The 20077-nt window shown below is 38.8% G+C and overlaps 2 protein-coding genes across 2 annotated transcripts in view; both read right to left on the minus strand.

Annotated features, from left to right (window-relative positions):
* The window catches only part of LOC306947981 (uncharacterized protein), a gene marked incomplete at both ends in the record, with an annotated part of 64513 nt that extends 64339 nt beyond the window's left edge, over window positions 1-174 (minus strand). The window contains one exon of the mRNA XM_079537442.1: window positions 148-174. Coding sequence (XP_079393568.1) covers window positions 148-174 — 27 coding nt within the window. The remainder of the gene's footprint in view (window positions 1-147) is intronic.
* A 3811-nt stretch (window positions 175-3985) lies between these two features.
* The window catches only part of LOC306947463 (cytosolic phospholipase A2 epsilon-like), a gene marked incomplete at both ends in the record, with an annotated part of 30392 nt that continues 14300 nt past the window's right edge, over window positions 3986-20077 (minus strand). The window contains 17 exons of the mRNA XM_079536783.1: window positions 3986-4197; window positions 4837-5023; window positions 5898-6064; window positions 6801-6992; window positions 8683-8790; window positions 10206-10343; window positions 11464-11578; window positions 11938-12160; window positions 12528-12664; window positions 13489-13636; window positions 14483-14520; window positions 15667-15753; window positions 15871-16037; window positions 16492-16549; window positions 17055-17097; window positions 18077-18117; window positions 19572-19703. Coding sequence (XP_079392909.1) covers window positions 3986-4197; window positions 4837-5023; window positions 5898-6064; window positions 6801-6992; window positions 8683-8790; window positions 10206-10343; window positions 11464-11578; window positions 11938-12160; window positions 12528-12664; window positions 13489-13636; window positions 14483-14520; window positions 15667-15753; window positions 15871-16037; window positions 16492-16549; window positions 17055-17097; window positions 18077-18117; window positions 19572-19703 — 2193 coding nt within the window. The remainder of the gene's footprint in view (window positions 4198-4836; window positions 5024-5897; window positions 6065-6800; window positions 6993-8682; window positions 8791-10205; window positions 10344-11463; window positions 11579-11937; window positions 12161-12527; window positions 12665-13488; window positions 13637-14482; window positions 14521-15666; window positions 15754-15870; window positions 16038-16491; window positions 16550-17054; window positions 17098-18076; window positions 18118-19571; window positions 19704-20077) is intronic.

The raw sequence follows: 20077 nt of genomic DNA on the forward strand, positions 1-20077 counted from the left end.
TAATGAGTTCTTGAAGCACTGATTTCTTCTTCCTGTGCAGCCACTTAAAGTCAATGATAGGTCAGGAAAGCAGTCCCATCAGTGCACAATATGCAGCACAGCTGGCTGAGGCCCCAGACACCCTGTTTGGCTCTGCACCCTTCTTACCTGAGACAAAGCATTGCCTGACTCCATTGTGGGCGCAGTCACGTACATGTCCTGTGTTATCTCTGGCAGCACAACTTTACATCTTCCAGCTTCCAGAGACACCAATAGTTTAGATGTCTCATGCAGGTGAGTGACTATTTTATAAACTGACTCAGAGCCCCACCTCTGCCTGATTTCTTAAACCCAGCTATTCCCCTCCCATTTTCTTGTGCAGCATCTTGTAAAGCAAATAGGAAAAAATATCCCTACCTGTACAATGGCTGGAAGTAACTGTTTGAATCACTTTGCCCAATTCTGGCCAATGGCAAGCTGATAACTAATGGTAAGAGAAGGATACCCTTTTATCTAAGTGCAGAACTTTCCACATAGCAAGACTGATAAAATGCAGAAACAGTGACATAACCAAAATGCAGATTATCTGTTATACTATATAGGATACAAAAGTTAATAGAAAAAAAAGAGGGAAGATACGATTTCTCTCAGACTGGTTGTTGCAAAAGCCATTTTAAGGGATTCTGTACCACCCATCCTTGCCATCTCAAGTCTAAAAGTGCAGAGCAGACACACTCATAGGTTGTTTTGTCTCTACTCAGCCCAGGCCCAGCCAGGATGGGTCTCTTCCTAGGAAGTTGTATCCTCTTCCCCTCCTTTCCTATGGCTCATTATTATCACCACTATTAAGACAAAGAGTCCTGAAGCAATAACTTTCCTTAACTCCACCTCTGTGAATACTCTGGTACTGCTTTCCAGTTCAGGTTGATTCTGACTGTAATCTGGCTCCTGTGCCTGACCCAGTGAACCCTGCCAGCCAGACACAAGATTTATCACCAATGTAGAGCTCCTTGGGTTCAGCTGCAAACCTTGCCTCTGCCTCTGCTAGAACCCAGCTAACCCCTATGCTGGCATAGCCTTCAGCTGACTGGGAAAGGATTTAAAAGGGCATCAAAAGCTGCTGCATCTTCAGCACATCATAACAGATCAAAATTATGGGAGGAAGGGAATGCTTTTGTTTCCCTGTTCTGGAGTAATGCCTAAGAGCAAAAAGTTAGCTATGTCCTGAGCATTTCTTAGCTTATTTGTTAAATATAGTTACTAACAAACACAATTCCCATGCACATTCCCATACTGCACATTCTCATGCAAACTATCACCATCATCAAAGACAACTCAGTAGAATAAATTTTTGCTTTAGGCCATGTTGTTTCGCAATGCTGTGAAGAATTGTGTCTACCTACAAGTGCCAGCTGCAGTTATAGTTTGATGAATTGCATTTTTCACTAGGTCGGAGAAAACTTGGCAACACTAGCATCCTCCAGCTATGGTTAAAGTCAGTGCATTATTCTGACACCTTTTTGGAAAGCTTGCTATAAACCAGGACTGAAGCTCTGAAAACATCACTCCCACAGTGCCAATGACCAAAAAAACCCTCAAACACACTGGCTCTGGGCTGTACCATCACTCATCCTCCAGAAAATTAGGCACACCAGGTGGGAGAAAGCAGGGGTGATGCTCACAGCTTGCCAAGATCAGAAGGAAAGGATACAAACCCATTGGAGAACTAAATTCACTGGGGGCATTCAGAAGTATGTCAGCTGAGGCAATGCAAGACTGAGGTTTCCCCTGGTGTGGGAAAGGAGCAGTCATTATTCCTTCATTCTGACAAGTGGCAGTCCATATCAGATATGGCCCTTTGCAGGTGGGGTGGGACTGTGGCTCACTTTGTAGCCCTGCAGTCATCTCCTTGTTCAGGATGCTCACAGCAAGCATTTGGGACACTGTAATGTTCTTCGCTAACAACAGTTTCACTTTCCTGGAACAAGGAACACACTGTGAACCTAGAGCATATCACCAAGATGCCTGAATATGTGGAGCAGGGCAGAATTTCCATTTTGAAAACGGCATTTATTGTCCAATATTGTTAACACAAAACATTTTTATGTAGCCAGTATTTCCTCAGAGCCGGAGATGATTTTATCAGAAAAATCTGTCTATTTTTTCATATTGGAGATTTCAGGTTCCAAAGGAGGTAATTCCCAGAGTTATACACAGAGCACAAAGCACCATATTTCAGAATATGACTCATGAAACTACCATAGAACAATAAAAAAGCGTGTAAGAGTGTATTCATTCAAAACTCAAAGATTTTTATACGTTAAAATGTACGCTCTGACTTTTAGCTTTTCAATGTTATAATACAGATGCACAAAAAAGTACCTTTACTTGACATCCTCAATGATAGAAGTATTGGAAAAGTAATTTCAAACTCATCTGTAAATAAAATTTGTCTTTTTTCTTGCCAAAATGAAAATCCTAAAAGAGTCATTTTGCACCAAACCAAGCAGGTTATTTGATTGTTAATGAAGCTTTCAGATTAGATTCCCCAGGCTAATGAGGTAGGTTATCTATTAAAAGGAAGTTTATGTTTCAAAATGAAGGTGTTATAGAAAATATTAACTCAAAAACGTTTCAACTTACCAAGCACTTTTCCGTGGTTTATTTTAGTCTCAGATTAGGACATCTAGTTAACTTGTCTAGTTAATAGATTTTCTTCAAGAATAGTCTCTTTTAAGCGAATCTTCAATTTGATTTTCTCTTGGAATGCAATGGTTTTTATAGGTTAATAATCTTTACAGCTCATCCTCAGCACTTTCAAGAGTTCAGAAAAGTCATTTTCCATAAAAGGAAATAAGAAGAAAGATTGAAAATGCAAACCTGCCACAAATGGTATGGGTATATTTGTGCTGGATTCTACAGAAGGCCTGTTCATGTTCTTTTAAGATGGTCTTAGTTACTGCAAACTATTAACTCTCTCTTGTCTGCACATTTTGCTAGAAGTGAACAAATGAGCAGTTTTTGCTGATGAGTGTGTGTCCTGAAATAATTATGCAAATTCCCTTAAATTAAGCAATAAAAGTTTTTATTCTCAAGTGGAAGTAGAATATTTTCATTTCAAGTACTTTTGATTTAAGAAAGGAAGTTTGATATGAGAAATAAATCAATTGGGAAAAATTTCCCAGTGATTTTTATTTTTATTTTTAAAGATTCAAAATAAGATCTTGATTTTTTTTATTTCAAAACAAACAATAAAAATTGACAGAAATTCAGAGGAAATTCTGATGTAGCCAAATTAGACCTTTTGCTGGGGAAAAAAAAAAAACAATAACCAATGCTGGAAAAATCATATGCTGCTTCCTCCTAGGTTTTTCCTTCTGATCTGTATGTGACACATTCACAGCTCAAGATTCCTCAGGAGATGGACATGATTCACAGTACTGGCTGTGTGCACACACTTGTCCCTGTTACCTTTCTAACCCCTGGCTGCTCTTCAAAATACTTGCAAAATAGAGTTGACTAAGGGATCTGATGCCAGATTGCAACTGGGTCTCAGGATTTTCTTCATTTTCCAGGTTTGATGCATGTTGTTTTCCATGAAGAGAAATTGTAGGGAGGAGACATTCATATTCGTATCCCTCTCTTGTGGCCTGTCAGTGTGTTAGCTATGTTATATTGCTGTAGCACCTTGGTATTAGAAAACGCTTCTCTTATCTGTCATAAAATAAATTAGGCTTAAAATAAGACTATTTTTAAAAGTCTAACAAGAATTCTGTAAAGAGTGCTCTAGAGACAACCTTACTTTAGGGAACATAGCATATGTAAAGATCTCCCAGGCAATGTCCTTGCCTTAAGAAGCCACTTCACAGCAATGAAAAAACCCCGTTGAGCCACATGGGGCAGTTTCTTTCTGTAGTGCAGAACAGCCAGTGTTCAAAAAGCTGTGTTCTTCCTGTGTGCTAGAGCATGAAAAAACTGCTCCGAGAAGATATAGACAGCTGGATAGTTAGCAGCACGTGTTTTGCCTCCTCCTTTGCATTGCTGTTTGCAAGGCTTGCATAATCATCTGTGAGTTATTCAGGATGTTGTATTCACTGAGGTTCAGCAGCCGGCGGTAATTCTCATCAGTATACCTGACTGAGAACATGCAGTAAGGGGAACACCGACTGGTCAGGTCAAGTTTTCCTTCCTCCATCTCTGAGCAACAGCGCTTGACACCTGTAGAAAAAGAGAAGTTGCTGATGTGGCATATCTTCAGTCAGCAGTGAGATAGTTCCACAGCAGAAGAAAGAGGGAGTCTTTCTTCCAGGAGAGAATTCAGAGTTTAAATGCACCAATAATGCAGTCACGTGTGGCTGCCTCTTGTTAAGGTGCACCCAGAGCAATGAGGGCAGAAGAGAAAAGTGAGGGACAGCATTATAATGTTCATCTGTAGCTTTCTCAACAGTTGCTTCATTAAAATCATGGTTCAGACAAGGATATCAGCTTCAGTGGGCTCTCCAGTCACCACTGTCAACGCACCTGTACGCAATTGGTCCCCTGAGCAGCTGGGACCTGGATGATGGAAGGAAGATGCTACTTACAGAATAGCTTCCTGATTCTAGTCTTAAGGAGCTTGCCACCTGGACCCATCCCTGCATTTGCATTTTTCATATCTCCCAAATTCAGCAAAAGCAGAATTTTGAATTCTACCTCCCTGCTTACTAAGAAGTAAAGCAAATGTATCCTAACAGCTGTCAGTAAAGGAGACAAATACAAAGCAGGTGGCCTGGGCAGAAGAAGAGTGGGAGCCTCTAGTGTCAGGGAAGTGGGTAGTGCTGTCTTTTGTTTAATTCTTTGCCCCAGCCTGTATCTTACCGGGTGCTTTGTACTCTTGGAAGGTATCATTCACAAGCGGAAGAAAAATCACAATAGGGCATCGTGGCGAATCTGAATCTTGAAAGATGTAGCACTCCTTCAGGTTTTTCTTATCTTCATCACTCAAAGAAATTTTTGGGAATGGGATTTTCTGCTCCGAGTAATACTTGCACGCCTTATCTAGAGTCTGGAGTATCACAAATATGATCAGCATTAGAGTTCAGCCTGGCTGTCCTGAAGCCCCAAAATGAATATCTATCACTAATGTTTAGTGACATGGAGCCATAGGGTGGGTTCCTTCTTATCAAGGGTTGTTATACACATAGCTACCCCATGTGTTAATGTACCACATGGATTACTAATCTCAAGCTTTCATCTCAATAACAGAGTTGGAGATTTCATTCAGGATTCAGCTTTATAAAGGCAGAAGAAATTAACAGAAGTTTGGGGTAAATCAAGTAGTGTTAAAAGTGGAAAAGCCCGTGTTTGATATACTCCATAGAATTAATCAGAAAAATAAATCACAGCAAGAAAAAGTGTAAGATATATTACTACATGCTTAGAAGCCAGGAAGCCAGAAGATAACAAAGTTTGAATGTGCAATTTTGTCTGTGCAGGTATTACGGCACATAGATAAATATTTTACTGAGGAAAGACTAGAGTACTATGGTATACTGTGCCTTCTCAACTAAACAGGCAAAGATGTTTAACACTACATTTCTGACTAAACTAAGTTGATAAAGACCCAAATTAAGCCTTTATAGACAGCTAATTAAATTTATCCCCATGAAAATGGTGTTTGAAGCCACATCCTCTAAGAGCAAGATAATTTGAAAAGGGGTGTATTTAAATATAGGGCTGACATCACAGCTTTTTAAATGAGGATTTAGGTCGCTCAGCAGATTCATTTCTCCTTTCCTTGAAGAAGAAATCACTGACCTCTTCTAGCATTTGAAGAAGGGAATACAGAAATTAAAAATGAAGCAGCTGAATTAATGAGTAGTTCTAGGTTCTATAGGCAAACAAATTGAGACAGCATAACGTAACATGATCCTCCTTACCAATGTATGAGATCCAGTAGTATAACTTAAATATATGATGACATCTACTTCCCTCTGCCGTCTTAAAAGTGGTGGACTGCTGGTATTGATGAAAAATCCAGCATCTATCATGCCCAGGTGATCAGGATTTTGCATCAGCTCATTGGGACGTGAGTCTAACACAGTGTCTAAAAGGAAAATATTTATTGGAATAAGACCTGATTTGTTGTTATTTTGATGGGAAAAACAACCCACAAAGTTGAACTAGCCATCTCTTAGACCTTTCATTGTTGCAATAGATAAATGTCAAATAGACACGAGAGGGACCTCAAAATACCACCCAAATTCATATTCTTAAAAATGTTCTATATTGAGATTCCAAATAATCTATTTTAATAATTTGCCATCCATAAGCTATTTCTAATATTTAAATTAAATCTCTCATTTCAATTATTGTTTCATGTTGTGTCCATCACTGATATGAAGAACAAAATATCCTTTTCCTTTTTTACATGTAGATTTGTGCTTCTCTGTCCTTCCACTTCTCTTTGGACTAGAAAGCCCCATTTCTTTCAGACTTTTTTCCATTGTTCATATTTTCTGGGATTTTTTTCAGTCATATCTGCAGTTAGAGGCACAGCCTTGCTGAATTAAAGTATTTTCCACATTCTCGTTGTTACTTTAAATTTTGTTCTGTTGGCATCGAGCCTACCCTCTCAGTAGGGACCACAGACATCTCAGATAAACCACATAAGCACATGCTTATATTTTAAAACAAACTTAAATTCCTGGCAACTCTTTGTCTCTTCTCACCATTTAAAAAAAAAGATAATTTGTTTTAGGTTTTTTTCCCTTGTCAATAGATTTCTTTCAAAATTTCATCCCAACACCACCTGGATATGATGTCTCTTAAGTTCTTTTTACCTTTCCATTGACAGAAGTGCTCATTTTCAAAGTAGTCATTATGCAGCTGATAACCCCTCAGGAAATTGTGATGCTGGGCAACTGAGAAGCGATCGGTTAAAGCACCCCGAAGAGCACTGGATAGGGTGCCAGGAGGGGTGTACATGCGAGTCCTTAGCTCATGGGGCCTTGTAGGCAACACTGGGTCTTCATCTAGAGGAGGAGAGAAATGTTAATGAATAACTAATTCGTTTTTGTTTCTGGTTGGAATGGTATGTAAGAGATCTCAGAGTTTCACTGAACATACTCTAAAAAAACAAACAAACAAAAACCTGTTCTGGAGCAGAATAGGGGCTGCTGCACAAAGATTTGCTGGTGATCTTGAGGTCTGGCCTAAAGATGGCTCATCAGAAAAAAGTGTAAAAAATCAAGTAATTTCTGCCTGCTTCTGCTTCTGCCCCCCCCGGCAGCAGCCGGGCCCCCCACAGCCCCACAGCTCGGCTGCACGGCGCCGCAGCGCCCACAGCCCCACTCACTGCTGCTCCTGTGGACAAACATCCCTTAACAGTTGCATGGTAGACACGATAGAGGCTTTGACCAACACAAGCACTGACATATTTATATTAAAAAATAGTGCAAAATTTCAACATTTATATAAATAACTCTAAACCCCTGCTTTTGATTTTTTTTTTGTTTTGTTCTTTTTTTTGTGTTTTTTTTTGTGTTTGTTTTTTACAACATCATACACACTTTTTGAGTTGGCACTCAAAAAATTGCCATTTTTCTTCTAGTTCAGAAAACAACTTTTTTTTTTTTTTTTTTTTTTTTTTAATAGGCCTCTTCTAATACAAAAATACTCCTGCTCCTTACACATACACTTTTCTCTGGTCTCCTGAAAAAAGGAGACCTTAAGGGAACCAAACAATTCAGAGAATATTCCTTCAGTCAGAAGGAAAGTTATGTATCCACACATGAAGATTCCATGAAGTAAAGTAAGCATGGGCAAAATGGGGCTAAAGCATATGCTCCCACTCAGTCAGATGGGCAATAGAAAAGCATCACAAGATTTACCACAATAGATGACAGCTTCTACCCAATAATAACCCACTGCTACATGAGTATATGCTTAATCAGTAGAATGAGAGTATCCCAGGAAATACATTCACACTTAGAAATTACAGGAAGTTTCCAGGGTGACTACATGGGGGCATATGTAGATGAAAAGCAGAAATGACACAAGGGGTGGTTTCTTGAAATTACAACTTGCTATGCCAGATCTGGTGGCTGAGAGTGCAACAGAGGAGATCTTGCAGTTTCTATCATTGCACACATGTATTTCTTTATTTTCAGGATGTGTTCAATTAGAGCTACCATCATGTTGAATGATTTAGCAATAAAATTGTGGTTTTTGTATTGCTTCAGAAAACACCCTCTGGGCCTCATTTATCTCTAAGCCAGGATGAATCCAATGTAATAATTACTGTGTTGAGTAATGAAATCAAAATCCAGGAAATATTGATCAGCCAATTGATATACAGGTTGATTTCCTGCACTGGAAGTAAAAATAACTTTACTCTCTGATACAGAGTCTTTGTTCTGAGTCTGAACATGTCTGAGTGATAATGAGCAATAACAAAACATTTCCTGTGATATGTGTGACCCCTGTAAATCTTCCAAGTAAAGATTGAACCTTTCAATCAATAGCATTTTCATAAGTTTAATAATTACAGCACCATTTCCCTATTTATTCTTTTCCTCTTAGTTCTTAGGTTGGGAGAGGAAGTTGCCTTTTTTTTTTTTTTTATAAGGATCCTATGATTCTGGATTCTAGTTGAAAGATATGATATCAAAAGGCATTCAGAAGACTAAATGACCATAAGTGAAAGGTCTAAAAATTTCTCACCAACTTCATCAATTTTGTCTTGAGTCCATCTCTTCCAGAAATCCTCTGAACTGTGTGACAGTCCCCAGATTTGTAAGAGGTTCACAGAAAAAATACTGCTCCACATACCTATAAAGAGAATTATTGACCATTAGAACACATTTTAACAATGAACTCTTTTTTCCCTTTTCTTTTGATCTCCTAGATTCATTTTGGAATGTCTGTATCTGAAATATTTCTAAACATTGAGGCTGTCCAATTTCTCTATAGACCTCAGTGACCTCTATTTTTGTTAATGTCAGTTCTGTGCCTCATCTACTGCATGGCTTTGCTGCACAGTAAAGAAATAACAGAGTGGGAGAGAAGAAAAAGAGCAAAACCCACTCAAGGAGAAAATTAAGAGCTCAGATAATGCAGACATCACAAAAACATTAAAAAAAACCTGTCTTTCTTATTGCAGATCGTCTTTTTCTCCAGACACTCTGGTCACCTTTTGTGAGCCATGAATCATTTCACAGAGGGAGGAAAAGCCTGTTCAGCCATTTGGTTTGTAAGAGAAAAATGCACACCTTACTATTTAAGTATTCACATACTGCACAGGCTTCTGCTCTGCTGTATTCTCTTTCCTCCATCCAGGACTTTTCCTCTCAGACTTTTCACAAGGGAACTGATGGCTTTGCTGACAAAATACAGCCCCAACAATGCCACTTTTTCATCTGCCATTGTAAATTTAAGTACATATTCTGATCAATTGTACTTCCTATTTTTCAGTGGGACACAGAAACCAATGCAGCATATCCAGTAATTAGAAAATGAATTTTCCTGTGGTGGAGCAGGTAAAATGGACCAACCTGAGAGCCATCATTTTAACAATATTCCCTAGGGTACTGGCTATTTAATGTCATAGCATACTAAAATCAAGGAGCTTATAAGCAGCGTGAATGTAAGAAGAGGTGACTGAAACCAAACTTGCACTGCTCTGTGTTCATCTGTTGCTATGTCATCAATTCTGACTACTCTAATTCCTTGTTAAAGTAGCTGATTGCCTTTAGACACAACCCATCAGTACAACTCAGGCACTGACCAGAGGGATTCAGAAACCCTTTTGCTTCTGGTCTCATTTGAAATCTTGGGCAGCCTACATCTCTAGCATGTAGGTTTCGCTATGTGGCATTGATGTTATATCTCACAGTGGAAGTGCAGCTGCATGTTTCCTGCAGTGATGAAACATTTGTAAATTGGAGTGCATTCTGAGAAGAATCAGAAGCATAGAAAATAAGTGTAAAACATTCCTTAGAATGAAAGAAGGAGATTTATGGATTTAATCGATAAGACAGAATTTCAGAAAGTTTAAGCATACCAGGACAGCAATAAGAAAACAACAACAAAAAAAAGAGAAGACATCTCTTACTGTAAACTTTTGGCTAAACTATAATGCACCTCCATTCTAGAAGGTGATCCTATAGCAGAGGTCAGTAGGTCTGACCAGAAATGTCCATGTGCTCTGCCACTCCCTGAAGAGCCAGAGGAATGAAACACTTCACCTTGCAGGTAGCAGATCCGGGATTCAGGCAGTTTTTTTAACATGCGTCCCATGAAGAACTTGCTTCCAAAATTCTCCGCAGGGATGAATGCACCATACTTCAGCAGCCCCACCTCGTAGGGGGTGAACTCCACCCACTCTGTAACACCAACACAAAAGGACGCTTTGAGATTTCTTGGGCTCTTAGCTGGGTACAGAGCTGCTAGGACATAAACCAGTCAGATTTCTGTTTGTTGTGCTGTCTTTGCAAAGCCTAACTGATAAACAGCCACCTGCAGAGCCAGGCAACTGAGCTCAGACGTGGTGGCAATGGGGTTTCCTTAATCGCAGGGAGGCAGAAGCAGTCTGCCCAGTGACGGTGGCATCAGAGTGTACATAGTGAGCATGGCAAGGCTCCAGCCATTAACACCTCACGTGTTGCACCAATCCAGCAGGCACTGGGTTTCACTCTGCCCTTGCATCCTTCACCTCTAGGTGGAAGTACCTTCACTGTTACCAGTATAGTTAATAGGATGCATTTTTTTCCCTTGAATAATTCAGGTATGTTCAAATATGGATACTCAGCTCTAGAGGAACGAGTTTGTTGTAAGTGGCTAGTTATACAGCCATACACCCTGTGTAAGGTAAGGAAGATAGCACTAGTTTTTTACTTTCTTGGATGTCTTCTCGTAATGAGGAGCAGCTGTCTGATATGACTGCAGTATGAGAGAAGTTTGGGACAGAGAGGCTGTAGACCAAATTTTCATTTATGTGATTCATTGTTTTTCACCTCAACCATAAAAATTTGATATGAATTTACTTTCCCCCTTTTCTCCCACAATCTAACTTTTTCTGCTTATGAAAAAACTAATCAAAATAATGAGCAAAGAAAAAGATTCAGTTGTAAGTAGGACAGATGCTTTTCCAGTCCTTATTACAACCATGAGGTCTTTCTTGATAATTAAAAAATGAAGCACTTAAGATATGGGCATTTACAAAAGGCAAAATTTGATTTTCAGACATATTCAATAATTTTTTACTCTTGGTGCTCCATCTAATATCTCCAAAATGGCTTTTCTGGCAGGATTTTGATTCTGTGTGTCAAAAATATTGAAATAGCTGATCTGTAATAGCTCTTGTATTAAAATTGTATTGAGGTAATGGCTATTTCTCTATAAAACAGCAAACAGACCAGAGCTACCAAGCAGAGATGAGCAAATCAAATCACAGGAATCCAGTTGCCAGTTTTAGCACCACAGGAGCTGAAATATTGCCTTTACCTTTGAAATCCTGAGTGCTGTAGTTGTCCCGGACGCAGACTGACACATAGATGGGCAGTGGGTTCTGGCCATCACACAGCGCTTCTCGTTGATCAGAAAGTTTGTGGGGGTCTTTCTGGTTTTGAAGCAAAACTGTTATGTCAGAAGAGGTGGAAACAACTTGTCTCAAACTCTTTCTGTATGTACAATCCGCACTTCAGGTAAATTGCCTGAGAGCACATCTGATTTTATCTAGATTAGCCAGAATCTAATGGCACTTGCCAAATTAGGCTGCATTCGCAACTTATTCTATTGACATACACTTTGGAGATTATTGAAAAGAAAAAAAAAATGTCCGAGCATTTATTGACACGGAGAACTTCACTTTAGTTGGAGGTATATTCTCTGAACTGACAGGCAAATTTTCTCTCAATTCAGCAGAAATAAGAATAATAAGTAAAAGCAGCTCTCTAAGAAAAAGAATATGTGTCATACCCCATCGTTCAGTAAGTATTCAATCATAAGCCCCCAGAGATCAATAAATGATGTCCTGTATCCCTCTTCTTTCCGCTGGCATAGCTGCTTGTTGTAATACTTCATGCGATCCATAGAGAAGCAGCCCATCTTGCATTTGGTTGCTTGTTTCTGGGCTTCACTAATATGTGAGTCGAGATCCTTCTGTGACCAGTAGGCATCCCTGTATAAGTTGGCCATGGTCCTGGAGAAAGATAAGACAGATAAGAAAAATTAAAAGGAGCAAAAGAAGGCTTCAAACTTTCTGGGGACAGAGGTCTACATTTAGGGATTTATTTCTGTTTGTACAAACTTTATTTTTGGTGCTCCATTCAGCTGAATGAGCTTTCCAAATCCCCTGCAATTGTTTTAGTTTTTCAAGTTCACTTTCAAAAGAAGAGGGCCTAAAAATTGCTTTCACATAAGAGTGAATTACTATTTTTTGGAGTAGGTTACAACTTCCAGTACCAGGCTCCTCATTGGTAGCAATCAGTAGCTGTGTGACAGCAACTCCATGCAGGGACATCACTCTCAAAAAGACCGGTCTACTCTCTTGCATGAACTGGCCTTACCATGTGGTGCCAGACAGCCCGCTGATGTAGGTTACACAATCCAGGAGATTTAATTTCTTGAGTCCCATGAGACTGCCATACAGTCCTGTCATAGACTTTAGTCCACCACCTGTCGTGATGATAGCCACAACAGGGACCTGTTGGACAGAGGAGAATGGGACAGTCACACTGATGGCACTCAATAGATTGCCATGGGGTCTGGCCACTGCTCCCAGGCTGGTCCTAATCTAAAAGCCTGGGTCCCATTCTGGAAAGACAGGCTCTGAAACAGCAATGACTACTAGTTCTGCTTCCCTTTGTATAAATACGTGTTAAGAGATCATCTAAAACCTGGGTTCCTGTCCATATTTAGTTTAGACCAAATGAGGGCACAGGAAAACAAGAAAAAAAGCTTTATTTGATGGTGACAATGTGTTTTCTCTATATTTCCATCCCTTTGCCACTCTGTTCTGTTTCATGAATCTACTACACTTTTTTGAAAGAGTGCCAGCCTCAGGAAGAAATACTTCCACTGTTGCTGAACAACTCTCATCAACCTTGTTATTCATCAGTAACATTAAGTTACACAGGATATTTACTTTGCAGAATTTCAGAGTTGCAAGAAAAGGAAGACACTATAGCATGTATTCAGTGGAGATGTTTATCCTAAGCTTTCAGAAATTGTGACATTTGAACACTGGAAGAAATATTTGCTATTTAATGTGTTTAATATGCACATAGTATTTATGAATCAAGCCAGCTATAGAATAGGATGCGAGGGATGGATATACCTCAGGTCTGACAAAATGCACATTGAGAGTCAAGCAGGATAGAACTGCTGCAACTGCTGTTACTTGAAATAACAGAACTTAGCAGCAAAGATACAGAACAGATGTGTGGCCCATTTTGCTGACCTCTCCTCTAGAAGAGTACACAAAGGTGCTAGAAATTCAAGATTCACCCCCACCACATACACACATACTTCATGATCCTGTAGATCCTCTTGTAGGTGAAAAACATTTTTCATCGCGCTCGCTACATACTTCTTCCTTTTGCCCAGGAAAGCCCTCTCATCCGAACATAAGTCAAACCCAAAGCGCATGTCCAGGTCTTGGCGGCATGAACAGTTACTAAGATAAACACAGGCACATATTTTACATTTCAATAAACTCATATAGGTAGATAGACCCAAGGATAATGTGATAGGAACGTGAGAATACTCTAACTATTTTTGAAAGAAAGAAAAACATATTAAAATTAGTAAGCTTAACCAGTGGCATTCTATCCCATTAGCAATAACTAATTGGAAAATAATATACAGCATTTTAAAATGAAATATACACATATATTCTAAAACTAAAAGAACTACAAAATTCAAAAATCTATTCAAATGTTCTAAAATGAGTATATTGATTTCCCCTTTCACGAGGAATTTCAGTCTATGTTTTTTCATTGCAAATCTAAGAACAGCTTTTCCAATGTTGACTTTTGAGCAGCTCCAGTGGGAGTGTATCCCCCTCTAGCGGTGAGCATCGCTGAGGAGAAAAATCTGAATTAAGAATTAAATTACTTTTCTGTTTTGCTTTCTAGTTATGCACAAAAAGAAAAGATCAGATTGCCCAGTGGTGTGGATAACATGAAACATCTTCATGTTTCCCGAAGAGTTCAATTTTGGGTCCTCTCTTTTTTTTATTTTGTTGTTTGCTTTTTTGCTTCATTTTTTTTTTTAAGTCAAATTTATTATTTTTCTGAATTTCAGAGACAGAAATTAATAAAAAATAATATTATGTGGTCAAAGTCAAAATAATGCTAAGATAAATACATAATAATCAACATCTATTGCTGAAAGTCAAATTCCAAGCCTAATTATACATAATACACTGCACATGTTTAAACCACATGGAAAGAATATAAGCAAACTGAAAAACAATGTCAAAATCAATAGCTCAAACCTTTAGGAGTAGAGTACCCCTTACCATCTTTCTGCTTTCACATTCAAATCAAATCTTTTCTCCTGAAAAACAAATATGTAAACAGTATGTTTTTGTTTTCATTTTAAAGTTTCTTTTTCCCCTTTCTCTCCTGGGGTCATTGCTTGACTTATACTCCAGCAAAGCCTGGCAATAACTAAGTCAAATGTCTGAGATTTTTGCATATATTTTCAAGACCATTCATCTGTCCTCAGTGGAATATTCCTACCTACAGATCCCAAGTTCTTCCAGGACACATTAACAAACTTCATACAAAGGATGCTGAGATTAGTGCAGTAGGTCCAATTTCCTGTGTTATGAATGAACTTTCTGCAGCATCCTGAAATACCACTTCTTTTATGCTTCCCATTCTTTAGGCTCTGACATGCAACAGATCTTTGACTTCCTGCCCACAGACCTGCAGTGAAGAGATTGCAATTCTGCACTCACTGTTTCTCAGATTTAACTTTGCCTTAAAATTATTATTGCAACTTTCATACTGTTATTTAACTGGCAAAGAGTGCTCTGTTCTAGGGGGATGCTTTAATGGCCCTGAAATCTGATGTTCTCTCACTTCTTTGCGTGAGATTTTCCCTAGATATCTGTAGGTGTTTCTTCACAATAACACAATATTTTAAAACAAGGATTTGTTCCTTATTCTACTTCTTATTACTTTTTTTTTTTTCAATTAATTTCATTGCTTTATACAGCCATACCTACTTTAAGCAATATTCTTATCACATAATTTAAACTCATATACTAAATTTAATATTTTTAACACAATTTATATACAGTCCCTTAAAGGAAATAATTTACTGTAGGCAGATTTATTCTCTTTTCCATAGCTTGTGTTCAAAGGGAAATCTCTCTTCAGACCTTAAGCAAAACAGGGATCCATGAACATGGAGATATATAGTGAAGAAATCATAATATTTTTTTGACATCCTTGAAAGTCACTCTATCTGCTACTGGCACATGATGGAGACAAATGGAGGAACAACCTGCTTCTCCTGAGGAAACAGCCAGAGAAACAGAGTTCTTGTTTGTTAGAGGTATGAGAAAAAATCAGAATATTTCTCACTCTTTTGGTAGTTATTTACGGGGACTCCTGTGGGACAGTATTAGGGGGCTTGAAGAAGAAATGATTTCTACTTGAGTGACATTTTGTTCCTCAAGGAAGTGATGCTCACCTCTGCAATTGTCGTTTTCATTCCCATAGGCAGTGAATTCAGCATCAACACTGGGGATCCTGTTTCTGTACTGAACCTGCAGGTCCACTGGGAAAACAACATGCTTTAGGACAAAAACAGTCACAGGTTTGCCCTCTCCAGCTCCTCCCACCTTCTAGAGAGCAATTCATGGTCAGTTCAACATTAAGACCACTTCCAACGTACAGGGTGGTAGCGCCTCTTCTTTGGCAACATGACATCCAATGTTGGCTCAGCATACTTGATATAGTGGAACTTGGTAGGACATGATGGGCTGACCACTCCATCAGGGCCCAGTGTGATATCCTGTGTCCCTTCAAAGGATCCTTTCACAGTAAGGGAAAGCTCCTTCTCTGAAAAAAAAAAAAAAGCAACACACAGAACAAAGTATATGAGAAAGTCAGTATGATTAAACTGGGAAATTGTACTGCCTTGATTAAAGGTGGAGTGCAGATACCACAGTTGTAGAGTTTGGATCACAGCATTGCCTAATGGAAAGCAATCTGAAAGGAGTGCAAGTAGCAAAGGGAAAAAAGCAAAACTGAGACTATTTTCTTAAAAAGAGGACTCTACATATTCTTACTGTTACATACAAGTGAGATATCAACTTTGAAGTGGTCTTGTTGGCATATACCTAAAGGATTATGGGATGCAGTCATCAAAGTATATAACAATGTAATGAATTTGCCTGGTGCTAATTGCACTGAATAATGCAAATAATATTTGTTTCACCAACTCAGTATGTTGTATGAAATAGGCATCCTCTCACTAGTAGACTGTTGTTAGATACCAAAGCAATAAACTTACTTGACTTTTTCTGCTGCTTTTCATTCACTTCCACTTCTAAGCAGCAAAGTTCACGACACTGTAAAAGAATAGGTGAGAAAGATCATGACATTTTCTGAAAAAGCATTGCTATTAATAGTGTTTTGGGGGGCTTGTTTGTTTTATGGAATTCATATCTCTTTCACACTATGTAAGTATGCTTGTTTAGTGCTGAGCTTACCCGCCAGGCATGGTTCATCTCCCTTGGTGGAAATGAGCTAGTTATCAACAAGTCGCTTAACAGTCTCTTTATGACTGTGCTTAAATAAACAGCAGAATGTTATTGAAGGAATACCAGATGGAAATGGAGGGAAAGAGTGTGTGGCTTAAAATACAGGACAGACATTAAATAATTGGATATCATAATCATTCTCCAATGAACTCAGAAATAAAATATTCCACTCTCAAATTACCTTAACAGGAAAGGAGGAAGAAAGAATGGCATATTGGCTATCTAGTACGTCACAGTTTTGCTAACCCCCAGGCTTTCCTACTTTGTATTAAGTAAATAGTTACAGACAATTTCTTAAGAAAAAGACACATACCACTAAGACTCCATTTGTAGCAATGTTTTCATATGGACCAGACCTTTGATATAAAAAGAGAAACATAGCTTTTTAGATCAAACAAATGCCCACCTATCCTTGTTCATGATGTTGCTCTTTCTCCCTTTTAGAAGGGTGAGGGCCAGAGGGACCCCTGCAGCTACACAAGAAGCTCCTTTCTATGCTTGCTTGGACTGAGTACTGCTCCAAGGGCATTTGTCCCAGTACCAAAGCTGGATGATACACATCATTACTACTTTTTTTTTTTCTTTTTCCTTTTTTTTTTTTTTTTTTTTTTTTTTTGCAATGCAGCATCTTGATCATCTAAAATGGAATCTGTGATTAGGCAGTCAAATTGTCCCTGTCACTGTAATGCAAAGCACAGATATTCCACCAAGAACTTTCTAAAACACCGGCATATCCCTATATCCCTGAAGGAAGGACAGCTCTATGTACTTGCTGATATGTAAATATAATCAAAGGGGTAGAGGATGTGAATGGAAAAAAAATCTGATCATGCTGGTGGAAAAGCCCTTCACTAGAATATTAAACAAAATGGCATTTTGTTGGGCAGGGAAGAAAGAGAATTTGTAGGAGCAAAATGGTGCTGCAAGTGGAAAATTTAAAGATACAAAGGAAACCTAACTATAATGGTTCTGCATTAAAGTCTGCCCAGTGCTTAAACAGAAACAGGCTTGAAAAGACTGATACAATTGCATGCAGACATAAGCTTATGTGTATGCACTTAGAAAGCCTTCTGAAATCGTCTTGCAGAAGACAAGGTCTGACACTGTTGATGGGAGAGACAATGCTGGGAAATGCGCTCTGAGAGCAGCTACATACAGAACAAGCTGCCAGGAGAATCAGCCAGGTGTTTCACTCCAGCAGAGCAGTAATGGTACTGAAGAAAAATGCTGTCTCTTTTTAACAGAAATCCCACACAGTGTGGGATCTAGTGCTGTTTCTGTGTTTTAGCAAATAATCACTACCAGATTTTTTAAAGAATCAACATTATCACTTACAATGTCTCCAGTTTGAATTCAACCTCTAGCTCCTCCTTGGCCTGAAAACAAGAACAGGAAATTAAAGGAAGTAGTGTGATGCTTTCTCCCTTGTCTAAACCCAGGTAACAATTATGCAGTATTGAAGTAATTGGTTGCAGTGTACAGCCTGTGATAAAGATACCAGTGTGGAACGTTGGAAACAACCATTTAATAGTTCAGTGATTCCTTCCTCTCCTACTTCCTTCTACTAGCTATATCAAAACAATCTGTTTTTGTCTCTTACCGAAAATGCTCCAGTAAAACAACTGGCAACTTGTTCTGCTATTTGAATTCTGCTTTTCCCTCCTACCTATTCCTGGTTCTATTTAGCAATGATGAATTGTCCTTGCTATTAGCTTGGAAGTTAAAGGTACTTTCCAGTCATCACTTCTAACATAGTAAAAAAAGACTGATATTATTGAGTAATTTAATTAGAGTTATGCAACTCCCTGTAAGACAGTGCTGATATTTATTTATGAGTTATTTGTAAGCGACCTAGTTTGGGTACCAGAAACAACTTGTAGCAAGAAGTTGCAGGATATTTCTCCGATCTGATCTATAGACCTCAAAGGTAATCAAGATTCTTTTTCCCATTTTACAGATGGCTAAATCAGTTATTCATAGCTTGGAAACAGCACTAATTGCCAAACAATTGTCAGCTGGCTTTTCACCAGCTGAGGTATCGTAGCAAACTGCAGAGAGATACAAACAGGAGATTACTTCAGCTTTCCTTCCTGGCATGGCTTCAATATGGCAGTAGGTAAAATCAAAGAGGCAGAGGACACTAGCTATGAATTACATGGGAAAAAAATCTTTACAGACCACTCACTCTGCAGTAGCTGTAGAGTCTTGGTATGGCTCAGAGATAACTCAGTCAGATTCCTCCTCTGCATACTGCACTGTTTCAGACATTAGCTCCTTAATCACTTATAAAAACACCACCAGGAGGGCTCAGGCTTTCCAACCCAGATTTATGACCACTTACTTTGTTTACTTACATTTATATTTTGAGTGGAAGTTAACATACCAATTACTGGGATAAGTGTTCACTGTGGATTTAGAAATCTCACTCCAAGTTTTTGGAATTATTCTGTAACTCCCCACTAGTATCTTGGTTGATGTATTCTAAACCTTTCGGTGTCACACAGCTTTTGAAGAAGAATCAAATTGGAGCAGCAATGCCTGAGTTCAATCCCAGGAAATAAAACAAGGATACCATCATGGGAGTACCAACTAATGCTGACTTCTGGTAGTTAAGTAGCTGTAGCCAAAAAGGACTTCTTCATGGAAGGTACATTAGAGAAGGGTCTCAATAGACTTTGCCAGAGATGTGGAAGTAGGACAAAGCAGGACAATACATAGAGCAGGAAACTGAAACATTACAATTTATGGATGAGGCTTGAAAACTCAAATTTCTGTGCCCTCTCCACCCCCTCCTGCCAGATCTTACAGACACTGATCTCACAGAGCTCACCGTTGAGCTGGGCTTGAAATATAGGAGCACTGTTCTATCAACTGGAAGTTTAGCAGTATCAAAGAGTGTACAGAGGAGATGGTCATCTGGTGTTGCAAAATCCTCGTCGTACACTGTCAGCTCCAGCACATTCTAGAAAGATAAGGAGAGGGGTTTAAATCTTTCTAAAGTCTGGACAACACTGGCTGTAGAGAAGAAAGAGTAGTGAGGATGTGTGTGAGAAGATGAAGAATTAACTGTCATCTCACCTGGGAGAAACATACTGTAATTTTAAAATGTGTTCTTCTCTGTACAGCTTAACTGCTATAACATGAGTAATACATTGTCTATATTTACACGACAGCTTCTTCATCTCCTGAAGTCTCTACCTACTTTGCACTAACTGGTACAAGTCCCTTAGTTTCCCTAAAACCTAAATAAAGCACTCAGTCTGACCATCCAGTAACACCTGGCCAGATTTCATGATGAAAGCTAGACAGACAGGAACCATCTTGAGATAAACACTC

The sequence above is a fragment of the Tetrao urogallus genome, assembly GCF_951394365.1.
Source record: "Tetrao urogallus genome assembly, chromosome: 6".
Taxonomy (NCBI): Eukaryota; Metazoa; Chordata; class Aves; order Galliformes; family Phasianidae; genus Tetrao; species Tetrao urogallus.